The following is a 21,533-nucleotide window of genomic DNA, read 5'->3' on the forward strand; positions in this document are numbered from 1 at the left end:
TCCTTCTGAGCAGAATAAACTATACAACTTGCGTATTGCCTTATTACCTAGTTCTTGTACCTCGACATCTAGGTATGCACTTATGTCCTCAATAAGTAAAACATCATCATGCAAGGATGACAATCCTGCTGCTTCTTCGAGATCCTTTCCTTTCATCAGTATGCCCTCATATTCAAGACAACCACATTATTTGCTATTGACCAAATCAACCTTGTTTAATTTTTCAGCCATTGCTACCTTACTTATTTCTCGTTTTGTTACTGCACTGGATTATGTGAGTTTCTCATTGTAATTAGGTCTTTCACAAATTCACTCTGAGCACTTCGGGATTGCTGTCTCGAAAGCACAAATGATTTCAATCTTGCAAAGTGACAAATGACTTGCAGTGCATCTATTTATGTCGTGGAATTGTAACGTTAGGGTTACAACGGTTAGTAAAAGCTTTACCTACCACTAGACATTAGCTATTAACACTTTTAACTTTCCTTGCTACGATCACTTTTCATCCTCTGTACTATGACCAACAAGTTGTTCTTTCCTGCCGGTGGAATGGTGTCTTTACCATCTTTGCTTTTCACCACGTGACTTACCAATTTAGACTAGGGGCCGGTTAAGAGATTTATTCTTTTTTTTTTTTTTTTGACCCCTTTAAGCTTTGGTGAGTTTAATTTGTCAGTGAGGTCTCACCAATGACTAATGAGCTTTTGACTTCATCAGGCTACCATTTCTCTCTACTTCGTCCACATCTTGGGCAAACTCATTTTGTTCTATTGTTTTACTCTTTTCATTGCCAATAGGATACTTGCTGTTTGGTCGTCTATTGCTATAATCTATTGCAAGGTGACCAATCTTTTGGCTTTTATAGCATGCTATTCTGGTACCTTTCCGTGCTTCGTTGTTACTCCTTTGATTCATCCTAAGCCTACAGTGTATTGCTGGATGTCCATCGTTTGATCAGGTTGTGAAGATCGATGTATGAAATCTGTCCCTACTAGTGGGACTCATTGCCTTTGGTGATGATTGGTTAGATATCGCTCTTGCTCTGCAGTGCTTTACTTTATGCCCATCTATTCATTATCTCAGTAAAATAAGATATGCATTGTTGCGTTGTTTGGCCATAGAGATGAGAATTATTGCAGTACCCATCAAAGGTACACTAATTAACAGGTGTTATCTGCTTAATCCAACACATGCTAGACATATGTCTTTTCTCACCACAGTAGTGACAAGTGGGTTTAGTAGTTTTCTTACCTTATGGAGATGTGCTTCCTGACTTTTTGTTTTCTAGGTTCTTTTCTCTTGAGATTTCACCTTCTTCAGTCTTGTTGTCACCTTTGTAACCGAGACCGACTCTACTCTTTCTTCTTCTTTGGACTCTCAATTGTTCATCTATTTTCTACGAGCGTTCATTGAATTTTCTCAACTTCTTGTTTCTTGCGTTTGTACTCCTAAGCTCTTTAGTCAACTTGAGTATTTGCTTAGTTAGCTGTGTGAACTATTCTATGTGATGATGACCGCCCTCCTCATTTTTTCTTCGTGTCCTTTCTCATGGCTGCTACTTCAGCTTCATCTCTATTAGAGATGAAACTATCTTGTTCATCTTGAGCTTTTCTCACCATTCTTGCCATTTCTATCTGTCTTTTCATTTGAGCAATGTTTTCTCTCAGCTTATTATTCTCAGTCATTAGGTCAAATATGGGTTCTTCTGATTCTTTAGAACCTCTATGTTCTTCTAGTTGTTCTATGACCTTTTGACTCTCATTTTGCTTTTTCATCAGCTTTTTCTTTTGGTTAGAGACTTCCTCAGTTTGTCTTTCATGTCTTTAATGGTGTCAAGAGCTTCTTCGAGTTGCAATTGTAATGTGTAAGATGCCATTGGATTTTTCCTCAAGCTGTCAAGCTTGTTGTTGCAAGGATTTGAGATTAGATACCAATTGTTGGTCCCAAATGGCAATTGGAGGGGGGGGGGGGGGTAATCAATAGGAGCACTCAATCTAGTTTTCTTCTGAGTCATTCTTACCAAATTAAACAACCGCTAACTAATCAGCAGAGCAATGACAAATGCAGTAAGATGAGAGCATGTAAACTCAAACACAAAAGCATTAATCAAGTGACACAAATTTATACGTGGAAACACTCCATGAGAGGATGAAAACTAGAGTAGGAGTAATATACCCACCATCTCTTATAATACATGTAAAGAGTCGATCAGTGAAGAGCTACAATTATTTCTTTTGAAAACACATCCTGTTAGGAGTGTATATAACTTGCTAGGGTTACAAGTGCATGTGAAAGGTACCTGGTTAGACGGTTTACAAATCATTTTTTGAGAGACCTATTTAGAGGATTTACGAAAGCTTACTATTGAAGCTTTCTTTGTTAAGAGCTACAAATAACTGCAATGGTGAGAAAGCAATCTTAATGTGTGAACTAAAGTTAGCACTGTCTTGCCTTATAGATCATCGTTGCATATCCTTGAAGATGCTTCTGATCTTATTATTTCCTCTGCTTCATGAATGCTTCAATCTCACCTTTTGTCTTCACTGTTTAGAATAGCTTATTTGCTATGTCATTTTCCTTTGCAAGTTCGTTCTTTAGCTATAGCTTGTACTTCGAACAACAACACTTTGCTCTTGTTCCTCGAGTAGTCTTCTCTATCAACTTCACACCAACCTCCTTTCAATAATGAAGTCCTAGTGCTGTTATGCACTCTTCAATGTTAGGGCACAAATGCTCATAACAAAAATCTTGCTCGATTTCAAATTTGAATTTCATGTCCGAGTTGTTCATAGAAAACTGGTGACCCCTTCTCCTAGGGTCTAAACTGGTAGCTTTGCAAATCCTTCTGTGAGGCTATCTGTAGCCATTGTCCTTTCTTGTTACCACTACGTCAACCTTTGCTTCATTCATGTCAACTTTGTTTGTCTTCGTGTCTAGTCACATCCATGGTGACTCACCTTATAGCTGATTGGTGAATAACTAACCTTCATGTCTATCTGTTGATGGTGGCAGAGACTACCTTGTCATACATGTGTGTACCTCTTCCACCCTCTACTGGTGATAGTGTTGCTTACCTTCTCCTCTTTGATTGATTGCCAATCAATGACAACACCATTTCGCAATCTTCATGCCAATGAGACTTTTGGGGTCTAACATAATGTACAATTGGCATGTCTTCTTGCCAAAGTGGCTTGGTGGAGAAGCAGGGAGACCAAACACATTCTTTAAGACAGGTCTGTGGAGTTTTAATTGAAATGCGTTTGTTAAATGGTTAATCTTATTTAGGCATCTTGAAGCATGTTTCGTAGGTTGCTTTCTGCTATCACTCTCTTTTTCTCTTATTGTACATTCCTAGTTTGCTTCACTTAAGAGGGTTTTGTTTTGATATGTCTAAGGACAATTAGGAATTTTTTTCCATCGATTGAATAATATGTCAGATTCTGAAACATATTCATTTTTTAATTTATTCATAATGCTCAATAAGTTTGTTGGGTTTCTGCTAAATGTTGTTCGAGTCTCGAATTTTTATATTTTATGGGTCACCCTAATAATTATTTAGTCTTTGTTAACAAGCTATGGTTCAAACTATTATGATAATAGACAATTTCTATTATCTCTGTTTGGTATCTAATGGTTATCTGGTGTAATCTTCTATAAATATTAGAATGTGTCTAATATTTAGTTTTTTGTTTCTAGAATAGAATGTTTCTTTTCTTTACAATTGTTTCTTAAGGAAACATCATTTTGTCTCTTTTATAAATTGATCTCTTGATCACTGTTAATATCAAGCAAATATTTTCCAAATACTTCATGATATGGTATCAGAGAAAATAATTATAATTTCTTTGTTGAAATTATCTGCGTTTTATTTTCAAAATTATTTACATGCATGTTTGCTTCCAACTCTCTCTATAATCCAACTAGGGTTTCTGTTCTGAGAGATCTGAATCCGCCAACTTCTGGTTAGGTTCTGCAACCCATTTCTATCCATATTCGTCTTCTTTTTCTGCACATTTCTGCCATTTTTGTTTAGAACCTTGATTTTCTATACTAGCTCAGATATTTTTTTTTTGTTTTTTATAGATTCTCGGTGGTTTTTTGACATCTCAACTCGGTTGTCCTTTGTTTTTTTTGGGCGCTTCAATTTTTGAGCCATCTGATCCAGAAACTGTGAACATATTCTTTTTAGGTTTTTCGATCTCTCTTTTGTGTCACCCTTCAAATTTTTTGGGTCTCTACTTTTTGAGGGTTGCATGTACTGCTTTACCATGCAAAGTCTCGTGGTTTGCCTCCCTTAGAAATTTTGGTGGGTTTTCACAATTTTTTTCCCTCACAAAGAAATTTTTTGATGGGTTTTCATGTTTTTTCCACAAATTTTTTTTTCTTATGGGTTTTTATAATTTTTCCCTTAAAATTTCTTGATTTCCTAATTCGTAAAGTTGTGTGGATTCCTTTGTGGGTTTGTAATTTTTTCCTCAAAAATTATTGGTTGAGTTTTACCATTTTTCTTAAAAAAACGAAGCTTTGTAATGTTGGGTTTTGATTGATTTTTCACCACAAAAATCATGTTGGGTTTTGAATGATTTTTCACCGCAAAAATCATGTTGGGTTTTGATTGTTTTTTCACCTCAAAAATCATGTTGGGTTTTGATTGATTTTTCACCACTAAAATCATGTTGGGTTTTAATTGATTTTTCAGGTCAAAAATCATTGGTTTTTGCGGTTTGTTCTGGAGCATTATACATATCTACAAAGTTTTAGAGCATTATCTAAAGTTCCATCAATAGTCTTCTCAGTAGACATCCTTTGCTCCAGATTCAAAAGGCTCTCGGAAAAAGAAGCATTAAATGCAACTATTGCCACTAGTTTGGGCACATGAAGCTTGAATGTCGGAAGTGCTTAGCTGCCCTATCCAAGCAATTTGGTTAGCAACTCACAACAAATAGTGCGAAGCCCCTTGAGCAGACAAAGTCCGCCTTTTATGCTTTTTGATAGCTTCGTGCTCTGGATAGATTAACCATTAAGGGAGTGTATTACGATAATAGATAGGTTCTATTAGCTTTGTTTAGTATCTAATGGTTATCTATTCTAATCCTTTGTAAATATTAGAATGTTTCTAATATTTAGTTTTCTATTTTTAGAATAGAATGTTTCTTTTCTTTACGATTGTTTCTTAAGGAAACATCGTTCAGTCTCTTGTATAAATTGATCTCTTGATCACTATTAATATCAAACAAATATTTGCCAATTACTTTGTAATACAAACTTCAAATTATAGAGTTGCATGATAACACCTTTACCAAATGGACAATTTATTAATGTGATTTTAAGAAAGAAATTCAAATTTTAAAACCTGTTTTTTTGAGACTTTATTAAGCAAACACTTCCAATTTTATATTGAATGAATGAATGAAGGAATTTTAATGAGGTACACTCAACTAAGAAGGCTAAGGAACAGAGAGACTTCAAATTAATTTGTTTCAATATTCTTTTCCATGTTGGTTTTTTTGTTATGAATCTTGATTAAGCAAGTTAACTTTTGTGAAGATTTGCCTCCTTAATAAACTCATTAAAGTTGTCCAAATCCAATTCATGATCAAACTAAGGATGTTTTTATACGTTGCACATGGCTTGATGAAAGACCATTCAGTTTCACGCACCCCCTTGCTACTGAAACAAGAAAATGCAAGACCTTTCTTCCCTATCCTCCTTGGGGTAAACCCATCATATTGTTTTGCATCTCAGAAGATGTGAGCTAGTCCTCACTTGTGCTTAGTGTTTACCTTAATTGTAGATCTCAAACAAATTTTTCCATCATGCTTCCATATGGGATTAAATTGCATGATAGAGTATTATTTTTTCTACCTAATTGTCTTTTCCACATTGCATTCCTGAATATTTTTAACAGCCACTTTTTTTAATCTCTGCATTGGACATCTCTTAGTAATACAAATGTGAACTTAAAAAATCATTAGTTTCATGCCTCAAGCAATTTGTATTTAAGTGCTCTTCTTTGATCAAAATTTGCAAACGTAACAGACAGCTCGCTTTAGGTGAAAATGCTTTAACTGATAAGACACAAAGTTACCCAGATAACTGCTGTGCGGAATAGGAAGCACAGACTCTAGACTGCTGTGAATGAATTTACTGTTTTATTAGCTGAAATGGCATACATGACTTTTGTATTGGATGTAATGCATGCAATTATAGGTGTATTGAATGAATAAGCAGCTTTTATGTTATAATGTGCTTGAAATAGGCTCAACTTTTTGTTGGAAAATAATCAAAGTTGCTGGTTTGGGTTAAGGGATGGATTTGAAATCGGGTTCGTGGGATTTTTGTCTTTCCCCATTTGGGTTCGTGATTGTATATATACAGACATATATACATATTCATACATATACATACATACATAGATACATACACACATACACAAATATATATATATATATATATATATATATATATATATATATATATATATATATACACTTTTTTTTTTCACACTCACGAAAAAATAAGAGAAACATACAAAATTGCAAAACTAAGTCATTTCATAGTATGAATACATGTTGCTTGATCATTGATCAATGCCAAATGTCAAAGATGAACATTAAATACTCTCTCATTAATCTATGTTCATGATTTCAAAGAAAATTGTACATGGAATTACTAATTTACAAAATGAAATTTCAATACATAGACTAGTTCACCAAATAATAAAGTTTGAAACATAATGCTAAATTAAAATGAAAACCAAAATGCCAAGTGGTTAATAGTTTATCAATTATCATAGTATAATGCCCTTCAAGGGTCAAATGGGTCATCAAAAAATGAGGAATCAATGACTTCATCCCTAGCTGCAACTATATCTCCTTGTCATTTGACCCAAACCGGTTCCACTAGTCCCAAATGCTGCTATATCATTATCATTATTGTCAACATCTAATAAGGTAACTTTGGCTAGATCCTGGATGGTCATATGCAAGTCAAAAGACTCAGGTAAATCATCCGTCAACTTCTGTGACCCCTTCTTGTATCTCGGATTCTTGCATGACAAGGGGCACAAGTTGTTGCGAATATATACCAAGTCCTCTGTTTTCTTGGAACTCAACTAGTTCAATTTCTTTGAGTGGATAAACGAGTGTGTATTCAAATTCCACACAACAACAGAGGGGCTCGCAACCTAGAGAGACAACCAACAAAATTTAATAAAATTAGAAATTGTAATACAATAGAAATTTAAGAGTTCTAATTCTACTGCCTAAGTCACCAAAAAAAAGGTAAAAAAATCTTAAAAAGTTACTTGTGATAAGATCTTAATAGCAAGAGGCTAGAGTTACATATAATCGTATCCATGTAGGTACCACCATCCAATGGCATCCATTCTACTTTGGTGATTGATTGCATTAGGGTCTTCTTTTTTTCACGAGACAAATTCTGCAAACTCTCTCCTAACATTTGTTGCCACCTAAGGTTTGCTACAGAACCTGCTCAATGCCTTCTTATAACCACTAGCAACCTTAGGATATCTGTATGGTGGCACTCTAGTAGGTATAGCATCTCACCGCCATAATGCCTAGGATATAGTGCATATGCCAGGAGGTGTAAAGGTGCAGTTATCTTGTTCCAGCAATGAAGAACAATTTACTCCACCTTTTTGTACAAGGTGTCCTTAGGAGCGTGTTGTCTCTTATGAATGACCTGGGATGTCAAATGATGTTCATGTAAGTGATCTTAATGTAGTGTTAATTAAAATAAAAAATGAAAATCTCTCAATAAACAAGGATAGAGTATTATATAAAAATTTGAACTTACTGTTTGCACTCTCTCTAGCCTGGAGTCCATGGCATCATGGATATCTCCCAAACAAGGCTCATCAGTGTTGGTACACTAAAGCATAGAGATAATGAGCTCAGCGAATTCCAATACAAAATCCACGGGAGCCCACCAATCGTCATCCAAGATGATTGCCTTTACCTTTTGGGGCCTCCTTGCATTCAATTGCTTTAATTTTTTAGAATGTATTTGATTGCTTGGATTGTTGGCACAGACCTTGACAGAGCCACAGGCTGTGACGTGGATCCTGCGGTGACCTGTCACAAACCCGCAATGAATCCAGATCCGCCACGGACTTGGATCTGGATCCGCCCAGTAGGGTCCGAACCCCGTAACTTAGAAAATAATGCATATGAACTTGTACATGTCCTTAAACCTTTTACAGAAGAGCCTTGCTCAAACCTTCCAAATTCATCTTTATTTGTGATGGTTTCACATTCAGACTGGCAGTTCATGTTCAAATGGGCAGCTATTGTCATTCCCACGCAGGCCGTGTACTCTGAGCAGTTGGTATTTGTATTCTGGATGTTCCATTCTGCCATTGCAGACTTCTGCTGCTTCTTTGCATTCTTCACTTCTCGCAAGATCATGAAATCAATCGCTTTAATTCCACATTGTAAAATGATAGGGAGTGTAGAAAGGCAGGGAGATTATATCAATGACTACAATGATCAGAAGTAGGTCAATGGGACTTTATTATAGCTGTTTATTTGCTGCATATCAATTCAGTGTTTCATTTTACTGGTTTCACCAGTATTCACTCATTCTAAGTCACAGGATTCACCGAATTTCATCCTTTTGATTTGAATTTCAGCAAATTTTAACTCTTTCCGAATGTCATCCGAATTTTATGAATTTTAATATAATACTGTAATTTAATATAATATTATTTTATTTTAAACTGATATTGAGTTTTTAGTTAAACTATTTTAACAATTTTGTGGATATAATAGTAATATTTAAAATATATAAATATATAACTAAAATTTAATGTCGAATTTTTTTTCCGAACTTTTACCTTGCTGGATTTTATTTGAATTTTATGATCGACGAACTTGAATTCGAATTCGAACCTTGTGACTTAGCACTCATGCATTCAATAAACTAGCTATTTATTATTTTGCTACTGTGAATAATTACCAAACTAACCCACAAAACTGTTTATTTGCTAATACTAACATTTGTTTTAATTGTTTATTTACTAATTATTAAAGTCCAACCTGCAATATACTATATAAATGTAAAATTAACATCAAACAGCTTTTGCTTTTTACCAAATAGATATCCATTATAGGATCATATCCATTTCTTTAGATAGTTTTTTTTCTTGAATATTGACTTCCCAGCCAGTTTCAATATCCTGTAAGCTGTTACTTTTGAGATTTGACCAAGTTTCTGTACTCTTCCAAAATCATCTCCTGGAGAAATTCCTCGTAAAGCTATGTTAGCCTGGACTTGAAAGAATTTGCAAATGAATAAAATTTTCTGGTTTGGAATATTAAATTACCAATCTTTTGTATGCAGTTTTTCTGGATTTCGTGGTTGTAAACTCTATTGACTGTAGAAAACTGATATATCTAAAGTTGTAAAGCCTCAACCCCTGTTGTTTTATAGATTTATAAGGTTCTCTGGGAAAGCATTTCATAAAGTTGGAACAAGTTTCTATTTCAGAGGTTTGAAGTTTAGAGGATTGGAAGGGTTTTGGGCAACTTCATCATACTAATCATGTAAATTTTGAAAATAATGTGGCTTTTATCTTTAAATCCATTTTTTAGGCTGTTTTTTCATTAATTTTTCTGGATTATTTGGTTTTAAACTCTATGGACTGTAGAATTTGAGATCTCTAGACTTGTATGTTTTCAAGCCCTATTTGATGATTCTGTTTCGGGAAAGCAGTTTAGAAAGTTGGAAACAAGTTTCTAGCCCAGTGTTTTGGAGGATTGAAAGATTTGCGGGCAATTTACATCAAACTGATCATGTAAATTTGAAAATAATGTGGCTTTGATCTTCAAATGCATTTGTTAGGCTGTTTTTTTGTTATCTGTAATTATTTTTATATTCAGATACACTACCACGATATCATCAAATCTGGATCAAGTAATCAAAAGCATGAAACTACAGCTATACAAGATTGCTCATTTGAGTAGAGAAGTAGTTCTAGTATTGAACACAGTTTCCATATACTCTACCTTGAGGAATGTATTCATTTTGTCATGTTTTCAGTTATTTTGCATTGTCTTCAAAGGGTTCTTGAGCCCCATTGGCAGGTGGTTTGTATGTTTTGAATTATTGTGCTATTTGTCTCAGAAATTTGAATGATTTTATTGCATCTATTAAATCCCCAAAAAATTTTGTTCTTTACAGCAATATTTTCACAATGTGGTGTAGTTGTGTGTATAATCCTCATGAGAAATTCCTTGAGTGCCAATTGAGATTTCAACCCATTTATTGATTTGTTACAAAGCACCATGCTCTGCATATATTTCTTTCAGGATAAACTTCCATGTTTTATCAATAAGATTTTTGATATGATTTATTCCCTTTGTTCTGATTTTTTTCTCCCAGAATGTTCTAGAATGAATCAATATATTGTTTGAACAAACCTCTTAAAGGGAATTGTGGATTAATTTTCCATATATGTTTTTTGCTAAAAAAAATGCTCCATGAAACTTTATTTGCGATGTAAGAATTTTTGCAATAAATGTTTATGTAGCTTGACAAAATCTGTGGCATCCTTATTATTGATATTGTTTTTGTTATGTCTGTCTCTGATTTGTTGCTTTTATTGAATGGTAGGTCTGATCATCATTCAGCATCAGAATCTCGTCGTGTAAGAAAAAGAAGCATTAGTGTCACACCGGAGATAGGTGATGATATTGTCAGGTTAGTCATATGTAATGGTCTATGTATTTTCCCGTCTGGCTCTTTACTATTAATTTTTCCTTAAGGATTATAGTTGAAGCATTTTGTCTTGCGTTGTATTTTTTTATTAATATTATTTAAGTGCTAGATATGGTATTATCTGACTATTTGAAGCTCTATTTGTATCAATGTTTTGTTTGAGTTGCTTCTCCCAAAAGCACAATTTTTCAAAACTCAGCACTTTGTGTTTATCTCTCTTGCGCTCTAGGCTATTGCACATGCCGCAAACTCATACTACATCGCCCTCTCCTTGTATGTAAGTGCATCATTGTGTGCTATTGCACATGACTCGAACATAGATTTGCATAGGAGTTTTGGTCATTGGACATGGAATTCCAATTAGTTCAATGCATAGTTCAGAATCTCGTTCTCTACCACTTATCAGCAAGGCATAGTTTTCTTGGTAAATCTCAGAGATAAATCAGTAACTTCTCGTGGAAATATCAAGCATTTTAAAAATGACCTAAATAGAAATGCATTTTTTTTGCAAAATTCAATATGGAGATGCATCTAATGAGCTAGCAAATGAGTAAACAAACCAACCCAAGCTAATCTAGATATATGTCATCCTCTCCAAATCATATATGTCATCCTCTGTGAACAATGGAGGTTGATCTTGTGCTGTCCAATCACCATAAAGATCTATGTCATCCCAATCAAGTGGCTCAACTGGTGTTGACTCTACCTTTTTTATGTGCAACTTAAGGTTATATTGCACAAAGACAAGGTCATTTAGGCGTTTCTGTGCCAAGATGTTCCTCTTCTTTGCGTGAATGACATTGAATAAGCTCCAGTTATACTCACAACTGGATCAGGTAAGTGGCTGACATAAGATGTGAAGGATAAGTTTTTGCAGATTTGGGACATTTCCAACCCAATTTCGCCACCAAGAATCTGCAAGATAAATATTAAAGAGTTAGAAAGCAAGGTGAGAAGAATTTTTTTGTAGTTTAGTATTTATCTACTTATCATGCATGTGAAAGACTCGAAATTCTAAATATTGTATTGAGGAAATAGGATCAGTTGTAATACCTTTATTCAATTTGACATATACTTGATTTGCATAATATTATCTTACAATTTTTTTTTTTTTTTTTATAATGAAATGACCTACTTATAAGTATTCCTTGAATACATATTTATGACGACAAAGTTTATTGACTTCAAATTTCGACAATATTGAAAAATACTGATATATCAATGATGAGTTATACTGCTGCAATTTGGATAGAACCGCATTTTATTTCTGTGTGTATCTAAGTGCAGCAGATATATATATATATATATATATAGTGTGTGTGTGTGTGTGTGTGTGTAAGGACATGTCTCTACATGTAAGGACATGTCCCATGTAGAGACATGTCTCTGCATGGCTTTGGCTAAAGTCATGAACATGTCCTACATGGTACCTACCCCTTTACACAAAGCACCGATTCCCATTTAATTACAGAAATGCCTCTTCATACTATGCGATCTGTTCATGATTGCTAATGATAATGCACACATTGGGGATTGCATATTCTATAGCCCGATCAATATGCACTTTACTAATCGGGCCTTTTAAATAAGGCCTGGTCTGCTATAGTGAAATACAATTGCAGTTTTATAATTTAATCATGAATATAAACTTCTTGATTATTAATTATTATATAACATTGATAGCTATTTGATGTATACATACACACACACAGATATATATATATATATATATATATATATATATATATATATATATATATATATATATATATATATATATATATATATATATGTTAAACAGTCTAATAATTATCAGTGAAGGCTAACAATGATTAACTAATTAATCAAGGTGACTAATTAAATATAATTTATCTCTGTTCAAATCAATCCGACTGAAGCTCTAACCTTAACAGTCCCTCTTAGCTAGCAAGGATTTTTTATAAAGTCAACACAGTTTATTCTTGAGTGATTAAGGAGAAATATCATCTCAATATTATATTCTAGAGAATGATGTGATGAAAGACAACAAGGATCCATTATTTAGATGTTACCTTACGGTATCATCAAAGTATGGTATACTTAAGAATATCATTCATATGATATTCACCGTACTTCTATTATCCTTGGTATGCGCACTTGCATCAAGTCTCGTGATGCATGCCAAGGAAAATATTTGCACATGGTGTCTCCAATACTACGTGTGATTGTATACACCATGCCATATCTCAGTAACGTAATTTAATGTTACATAAGACACATGTACCATCACAATCTCCATAGACATCAATCAAATGATGCCCATCATGATAACAGGTTGACTATTGTTAAGATTCTTGCCTTACAATAGCAACCATATTCAAACATCAATGAAAGGTCATCACCTTTTATGATGTTTCTTCATAATCACGTAGTAATTCACATGAAGACAATAATATACACAGTTTTTATAAAAAATTCACTGTGACTCAATCTCAGAAAATATAATTACATTTTAATCATATCAAGTTTACCTCTGAGGTGATCCACCTATGGTTTTGAGAGCGGCTTGGTAAGTATGTCAACGGTTTTCTGATCTGTACTAATATATCTCAGCTGTATGACATTTCTTTCCACCATATTTTTGATATAATGGTAGGGGATCTCAATATGTTTTGAGCTGTTATGGAATACTGGATTCACTAAGAGTTTTATGCAATTCTGATTATTGTAATGTATAATTGTGGGTTCTAAGGATTCTCCAAACAATCCTACTAGCAACCATACTGCTTCTTGAGCTCCCATGGATGCAGTAATGTATTCCGCCTCTCTTGAACTCTGTGCAATTGAACATTGCTTTCTGCTGTACCAGGATATCATGGTAGAACCTAAGGTGAAACAATATCCTAAGGTACTTTTACGATCAACAGTACTACCAACGCAATCTGAGTTTGAATATTGATATAGACGTAAGTCACCATTATTGTACTTGAATATCTCATGATATGCTTTGCTGCTACAAGATGTATTTTCTTGTGCTCACACATGAACTTATCTTGAGTATTAGTAGTGTAATAAATATATGGCCTGGTATTCACTAAATTCATTAGGGATCCAATAATCTGATGGTAGAGAGTAGGATCTGCTAATTCCTACTTAGAGGCTGCATCTTTTAAGTTATGTAGACTTGTTTCCATGGGTGCGAACATAGGCTTGCAGTCCATCATTCTGAAACTGTTTACAGTATCAATAGGGTATTTTTAATGAGCCCAACTATGTCATACTACTGAAAGCATGATTCTTCAAAAAAATCTAACACAATTCTGAAATAATCAAATAGACTTTTCACAACTAGCTATCTCAACCAACAATTTTTTGATTAATTAGGCAATTGGAATCTTGCAAATTTATTCCTTTCAAATCTGTCCACTAGCATTTGCATACATTACTCAATTTAATGCTATAACATAATAATGATAAAATACAATGGCTATTTTTCCACAATCAATTATAGCCCGTGCACAGTAATTGTTTGCAGATTACAATTCGATTAAAATAAACAGTGAACCTGGGAATATCAAGCACGATGAGCCAAATGGGCATCTAGCTATCCTTCCAAACAAATTGCAGGCCCAGAGAATGTAGTCGGAACAATCCAGAATTGACGCCAATCTTGGTGCTTCGTTGCAGCAGAATGAACGCCCAAGTAGGGCGTTAAAGAAGATCCATTATGAGGAGATAACAAGGGCACCTGAATGCAATCCGATCCTTAGTAGGCAAGTTCCCAAATACAAATATGTAGCGTCCAAATTCTCTAGACTTTAATCGCCCAAAATACAGATAGTAGGCATCCAAATGCAAGTAAAAAAGATGCCAGAATTATTGTATTCAAATGCCTGGATTACAATTGTAGCAATGCCTAGCAGTAAGAAATCCTGATGCCAATGTGTGAGAAGTTTAGGCGTTCCAATTGGTCGAGAATCCAATGGTAAATTAAAGATATACGAGTGCACTAATTAGAACCCTTCACCCTATTCACCTGAGATGTTCTGTTTCTGGTTTGGGGCGGGTTCTCCCCTTTCAGTCCTTTCTATCCCTCTACTTTGGTAGTGTTGTTCCTGCCTCCCTGATGTTTGTTGCTCTGTTTGCCCTGTGGTCGTGTCGTTCAGGATGACAAGTCTCTCAATTCCTTGTACAGTGTTCTCCAGCCATATCGCTATTTCCCCTTCCAAAATTTCTTCTTCGTCGACGTCCTTGGTTGTTTCTCCCTTGTGTTGGTTTCTTTTCTATTTGAAATGGTGTAGCCAATGCCGCCTTTTTGTTTGTTGTTTTGCTAACATTGTGCGCCTTACTTCCTCTGTATTTCCTTCGTACGTCACCTATCTTTGTTGGGGAGAAGGGGTATTAATTATTAGTTTCTTTCCTGGTTCCTCCAATGGTGGTTTTATCTACGGTTGCTTGTCTCTCAGTTCCTTTGTTCTATGGTTCCGCTTGTGGAATTGTTGTAGTATTTGTTGCCTCCTTTGTTCCCTTCTAATTTCCTCTCTCTCTTCCTTAATTGCTACCAGTCTTTGTGCTAGAGTCTCAGAAGCACCCCGACGAGATAGTACACCACCTTGTTCACCGAGAGTTCGAAACGTATTATGTCAATGGTAAGAGCCCTATGCTCTACCTCCCTCCGCAAGTACTTGTCCATTGTAACTTCCCACGCTTGAACTAGGTCCTGTGTAAGCTGATCCTCCCTCGTTACTTCCCATTATGCCTCCATCTTGCTTGGTTACCTAGACCAAGGGTTTGAACTTAAGCAATAGTGCCAGAAATGTAAGTGCCTAACGTGGTGTTGTACTACTTGGTATTGTACATGGTAAATAATAACATAGGGTACCAGCATAGAAATAACCAAAATACCATAAACATGAGATTAGTAAAATATAGCTTTATTGATTGATCTCAAGATTTACATTACCAGATTGTTCCTTACCATACCAAATCTACCCATTTCCCTCTACCATCTACATATTGTGCTTCAAGTTGATTGTGGGAACCAACCGATGCAACTATTCATTACATAGCAACTTTATTACTAATTATCTTATTACTTTATTTCTGCCTACACATGTGCCTTTTTATTGCCCTGCCCATCAAACCACAAGAACTCTCTAATGGCTTTTTTAATAAAACCAAACCGAATCACATTAAAAAGCCTAGCAGAAGGGAAGTAAACTGAAGAAGAGGATAGAATTTTTTGACAAACTTGGATTCTGCCAGCCATAGTAAGATATATTGAGTTCCATTTATTAAGCTTAACGCTTTCCTTAATCCAGTTCCACTTTACACTAAATTTGGATTGACAACAAATTGGATTTGATTGTATTGCACCACTTGATCAGGTCCTCCCCATCCAAAGCCATATTTACTAGACCATGTAGGGGGCTGGGCACCCCAACATAATATAATAGATTTAGAGATAGAAATTTTGCTACCAAAGGCAGAGCACAAGAGGTCAAGTTTTATTGTTAACTGCTCCATGTTATCCTCTTCTAGGACAAAGAGGATTTCCGTATCATTTGTAAATTGGACATGGGGAATCTCATCATTATCAGGAAGGTAGCCCCCTCTGAATTTGCGAGATGGAAGGTTGTCCTTGAGGTGGTGATGTAAGGAGTCAGCTGCTATCACAAAAACGGCACGTGCAAGGGGACACCCTTGCTTTATAGACATGGTGAGCTCAAAGAACTCAGGCCTATCTCCATTAATCTCAAGTGCAGATCTAGCATCTAGCATAAGAGAGGATACTATTTGATAGAACACTAGAGGGAATCCAAGGGCGTGGAGCATCATAATAATGAACCCCCGTCCAACCTGTGCACAAGCTCTTTCATTGTCAATCAGAAGCACGCCTATATTCTGCCTTGAAACTTTTGCCCAATCCAAATTCTCCTAGCAGGTTATCAAGTCCTCCAATATGCATCTTCCCTTGACAAATATTGTCTAAGTGGGGTTGATTGTCTTAGGAAGAACACCCTTAGTTGTAGTGGCAAGGACCTTTGCAAGAATCTTGTAAGTTACATTAAGGAGGGTCATGGGCCTCCAGTTCTTAATAAGGGTTTTATCTCCTTCCTTCCAGATCAATTTAATAAGCCCAACATTGGTTTCTTTCTCTAGAGAGTTCTCTGATGCAAAATAAAATAGCTCCTCAAGGTCAGAGCTGATCCACCTCAGGTTGGCCTTATATAATTCCACTGGCAGCGTGTTTGGTCTCGGGGACTTATCATTGCTCATCCTTTGAATAGCAGTACTTATATCATAAGCAGTGATAGGATCATCAAGCAACATGGCGTCTTCCTCAGAAACCGTTCTGGGGATGATGTACTAAATCTTTTCTCTGTCAGTTTTCATTTTCCCGCCATCATCTTTATATTGAAACAATTGCCTACAGAAAGTGGAGAAGGCTTTAAAAATTTCCTTCAGGGCAGTGACCATTGTCCCATCTTCATATAGGCAGTCTATCTTGTCTTTATACTCTTTAACCTTCAAAACTTGAATTTTTTTTTTGAAACCCTTATCTCCCAAATTCATCCAGTTCAATCTGGCCCTTACCTTAACTCCTTGCACTTTTCTGGTTTAGTCTTCTGATGTTATGTTTGGTTTTAGCCACTACATCTGCTGTATTGCAGTTAAAAAGCTGCTCCTGTGCAGAGGCTTCTGCTTTTTGCAGGGAGTTGATTAGATGAAACTCTTGCTTCCTAGCATCTTTAGCCTTCTTTCTTCCTACAGTTTTGAAAAACCCTCTGCCATGACATCACATTTTGGTTCCACTTTCTGATAGGGTCACTGTGGTGACAAATACTCGAATTAAACCAGTGGATAATAATAACAACAGCCATGACATTTTGGTCATCAAGCAGTGAGGTGTCAAGCGCAAATGCTTTCGGTTGGGATGAGGTGTACTTTGAATTACCAATTTTGAAAATCTCAAAGGACATTGGATGATGATCTGAGAGAGAGAGAAGGGTAGAACTCTGACTGGATTATTGTTAACAGGTGTATTTCAACTAAATACATTCTTATTGAAGTAAATTCCAACTTGCAGTAAATTCTCGTCTCCTTTTTGAAAATTGGACCACGTAAACCATATATTCTTAAAATTGCTTTTCAAATCTATAATAGCGTCAAATAGGTTAAGCTTCCCCACCAATCTGTTCCAAACAAACTGTTCATTGTTCTTCCACTCAAATTTTTGGCCTCCAACTTTGTCTTGAGCCCTTTCAGCCATGTTGAAGTCTCCAGCCAACAGCCAGGGGATATTTGACAAATTAGAAAGCCAAAGCCACAATTTAATTCTTTTATTGTGATCATTGGGAGTGTAAATGAAACACACACCAAATTCAAAGTCCCTTGATTACGAAGAAACCCAAGAGGCCCTAATACAAGGATAGCATCCCAATTTGCTTACATATTTCTTCCATTTTGAGCCAATAAAATTGGATGTTCCTCCTTTACCTTTTGAATGGGGAGCAGGGAAAGCATCAATATCTTTCCAAGTGCATTTTAACGCAATGTCAATTGAAAAGCCTATAGCCTTAGCTTCTTGCAGAAAATTCATATCAAGATCCTTAGTCATCTTAAGAAATCTCTTAACTATATATTTTTTATCAGAAAACTCCAACCCTGTGACGTTCCATGAAGTTAATTTTAAGCTATCAGTATCACTAATGAGTTATTTGTTTGTTTGGGGGTTTGAAAGCACTTAAAACAATTAGGCAATTTCCTTTTGACCATTTTCAAGGGCTTAGGGTTACCAGCAAAGATAGGTGGCCTGTTTGTCTTCCTTTTGATGATCTCTCCTTCCTCTAGTAAAAAGTGCTTATTCTTATTGGCCTTCTTCCTCTTTCTAATGGCATTGAAAGTAAAGCCCTCTTCCACTCCTTGGAGGAATCCTCTACTACCTCCATTTGGGATGCTACTGCCTACATCTTCTCATTCTAGAGATGCATGGCCCCTTGAAGAGCATGAGAGTTCTCCCTAGTTACTAAAGACCTCGAAGAATACTTCCAAGTATTATGAGGGGGAGGTAATGGAAGTGGAGCTGATATAACCACCATTGAATAATTATTGAGTCTTTCCTCCTTGCTAAGGTAGTCTACACTTTCAATGATCTCAGGTTCCTTTTCAGAATAGGAAGGAGGATTTATACTCCACAGGGCGATTGACAACAGGAGGAGATGCAACCACATCGATCCCCAATGAGGGTATAAAGTAAGTTCAACTTTTTTGAGGGGGAGGGAGTTTATTGATAAGCTCAACTTTCTTTTGGATACTCTGCAGTGTTAGCTATTGCATATGGAATCAAGTCCAAAATTAATGTCTTGAACATTAGGAAGGGATTCCAATTCTTTTAAGGGTGAGGGATCTTTGATAGGAGCAGGGACAAAAGGTGCATTAGCAAATTGCTCTTTCAAATTGTCAAGGGAGGCTCTAACATTCTCAACATCATGCATTAATTGGGAGGAGGGATGAACTCAGATTTGTGTCGGACCAGGGTGTGAGGGATTTCTTCTTCAAGATGGGCTAGTCTCTCCTCTTATGGCCTTCCATTCTGTAATGGTAACATGCATTGCGACCAACCATGTAGGTGATTGGGCAAACTACAGATGAACCTTCAATTTCTAGATTAATGCTTTCTAGGGCTTTAGAATCGGGATAAATAGAGATCAAGACCCTGTTCTCAAAGTTTGTGATTAAAGTTTTAGAGTGGTCACCCTTGAGAATCCTACCAATTGGTTCTAAAATTTGTGGGATAAAAGTTTAGATAAATGGAGGCAAATTGCTGACAGTTGCGCTTCTAGAATTGGAGAGAGCCAACACCTCTTCATTTTACAATTCAAGGGACCAGGGAAGTGCCCTATGCTCACAAGTGCCTACCCTCCTGAAATCTTTTTCGACAACCACCTTTTGAGAATTAGGGTTGCAAAAAATAGAATAAACAAGGCTTTCTTGACCATGCAGGAAAAGGAATAGTGATATCCTAACTTTTGACCCCACACTTTTGGAAGCCATTCATTCAAGAAATTTCTAGATGTCAATTTATGTACTTGCAAAGTAGCGAAAAAAAAAAGTCTAGTTTCTTAGTCTATTTTTCTCCCTATCAATTTTGAAACTCATATGTTCATTAGGCATAATGATGCATTTTGTTAAAGCTAGTCCCATACCTCAATCTCCTTGAGGTGCTGGTTGAGAGATGATAGGGTCTCTAATAAATTTTGTGCTAGGCGACAAGTTCCTTGTGCCTTGAAGGGCCTGTTTGAATGGCTAAGAAAGCCCTCTACTAGTTTTCTACTTGAAGCCTTCTGTTTGTTCTCCATGGTTCTTGACTTGACTGCAGGGATGTGCTGATTGGAATGGATTTGGGTGATTAGATGAAGAGCCAGGTTGCTATCATGATGGATATCATATGGTTGATATCTTTATTTGTATCATGATAGTTCATATCTCTTAAGTAGTGTTAACTAAGTAGTTTGCAACTACAATGAGTTATATTATTGAGATATGTCGTGGTGGATGTTACGAGATGTAACATCCATGGATATGCGATGAGCAAATATCTTCTTTGGTAGGCATCATGAGACTTGATGCCAGCGCACATACCAGAAAAGATGTTAGTATGGTGAAATATCATATGGTTGATATTCGTGAGCATGCCATACTCCTGATGATATTGTGATGATATTCTTTGTTACACAGTATTTTGTTTATTTGGATAGAAACTATCCTTCCTAGCTAAGAGGGAGTGTTGATGATTTGGAGCTTCGATCGGATAAGTCTAATTGATGAAATTAAATATTTGAGTAAACTACTGTAATCTATCCTTTCCGTATTATTCTTATGTAACATATTAATTTATTTATTAGATAATCACACACACACACACATATATATATATATATTATACTTGCATTAGTCATTATCTAATAATTAAATATTAATAATCACTTACTATTTATAGCAGATTATCAAACTTCAAAATCGATAATATTAATCGACTGTATGAAGTTGATACTATACAAATAAACATGAATATTGAACCCGATACAATACAAGTGAAATAAATTAAGTCTCTCTATTTCCTTGCTAGCATTGTCAGTGTCGACAACAACTAAGATTAATCATTACCATCAACATATCATAATCCATGCCATTATGAATGAGTGGCATTGATTGGTGAGGGAACACACCTTATGTAGGGGAATGTCCCTACGTGAACCATGTTCAGAGACATGTTTGTATGTGAGTCATGTTCCCATAGGGAATGATATATATACATGTATGTATATGTATATGTATGTATATATATACACATATACATATATATCATAATCCATGCCATTATGAATGAGTGGCACTGGTTGGTTAGGGAGCACACCTCACATAGGGGAATGTCCCTACATGAACCATGTTTAGAGACATGTCTGTACGTGAGTCATGTTCCCATAGGGAATGATATATGTGTGTGTGTGTGTGTGTGTGTGTGTGTGTGTGTGTACATGTAATAATATATATGCAAATTGGCAGCCTTGTTTTTATATATATAATTGAAAGAAGAAATAAATTAAAAATTCTCTATCTCTAATCTGATGACTATTTTAACATTTCCTTTATTCTGACATATGGATCAGCATCTAGAATCTAGAACAATACAATCCTCATTACAGCTCGAATAAGACAAACAATTGGGATATAAAATTAATCATCAATCTTCAAGGACAATGTCAAACATTTTACAATTGCATATCATTCTACCTTGGCATTGTGGCAGC

At 35.6% G+C, this 21,533-nt stretch overlaps 1 protein-coding gene across 3 annotated transcripts in view; it reads left to right on the forward strand.

The window, feature by feature from the left end:
• Positions 1-21,533, forward strand: part of LOC149566727 (putative serine/threonine-protein kinase SIS8) — a 256,215-nt gene that overhangs the window by 146,917 nt on the left and 87,765 nt on the right. For all 3 annotated transcript variants that reach the window (XM_089820069.1, XM_089820068.1, XM_089820070.1), the window contains one exon: positions 10,636-10,722. In XM_089820069.1, the coding sequence (XP_089676195.1) occupies positions 10,636-10,722 (87 nt within the window). The remainder of the gene's footprint in view (positions 1-10,635; positions 10,723-21,533) is intronic.

This window comes from Cupressus sempervirens, chromosome 3, assembly GCF_028749045.1.
Source record: "Cupressus sempervirens isolate cs-2001-9-10 chromosome 3, ASM2874904v1, whole genome shotgun sequence".
Lineage (NCBI taxonomy): Eukaryota > Viridiplantae > Streptophyta > Pinopsida > Cupressales > Cupressaceae > Cupressus > Cupressus sempervirens.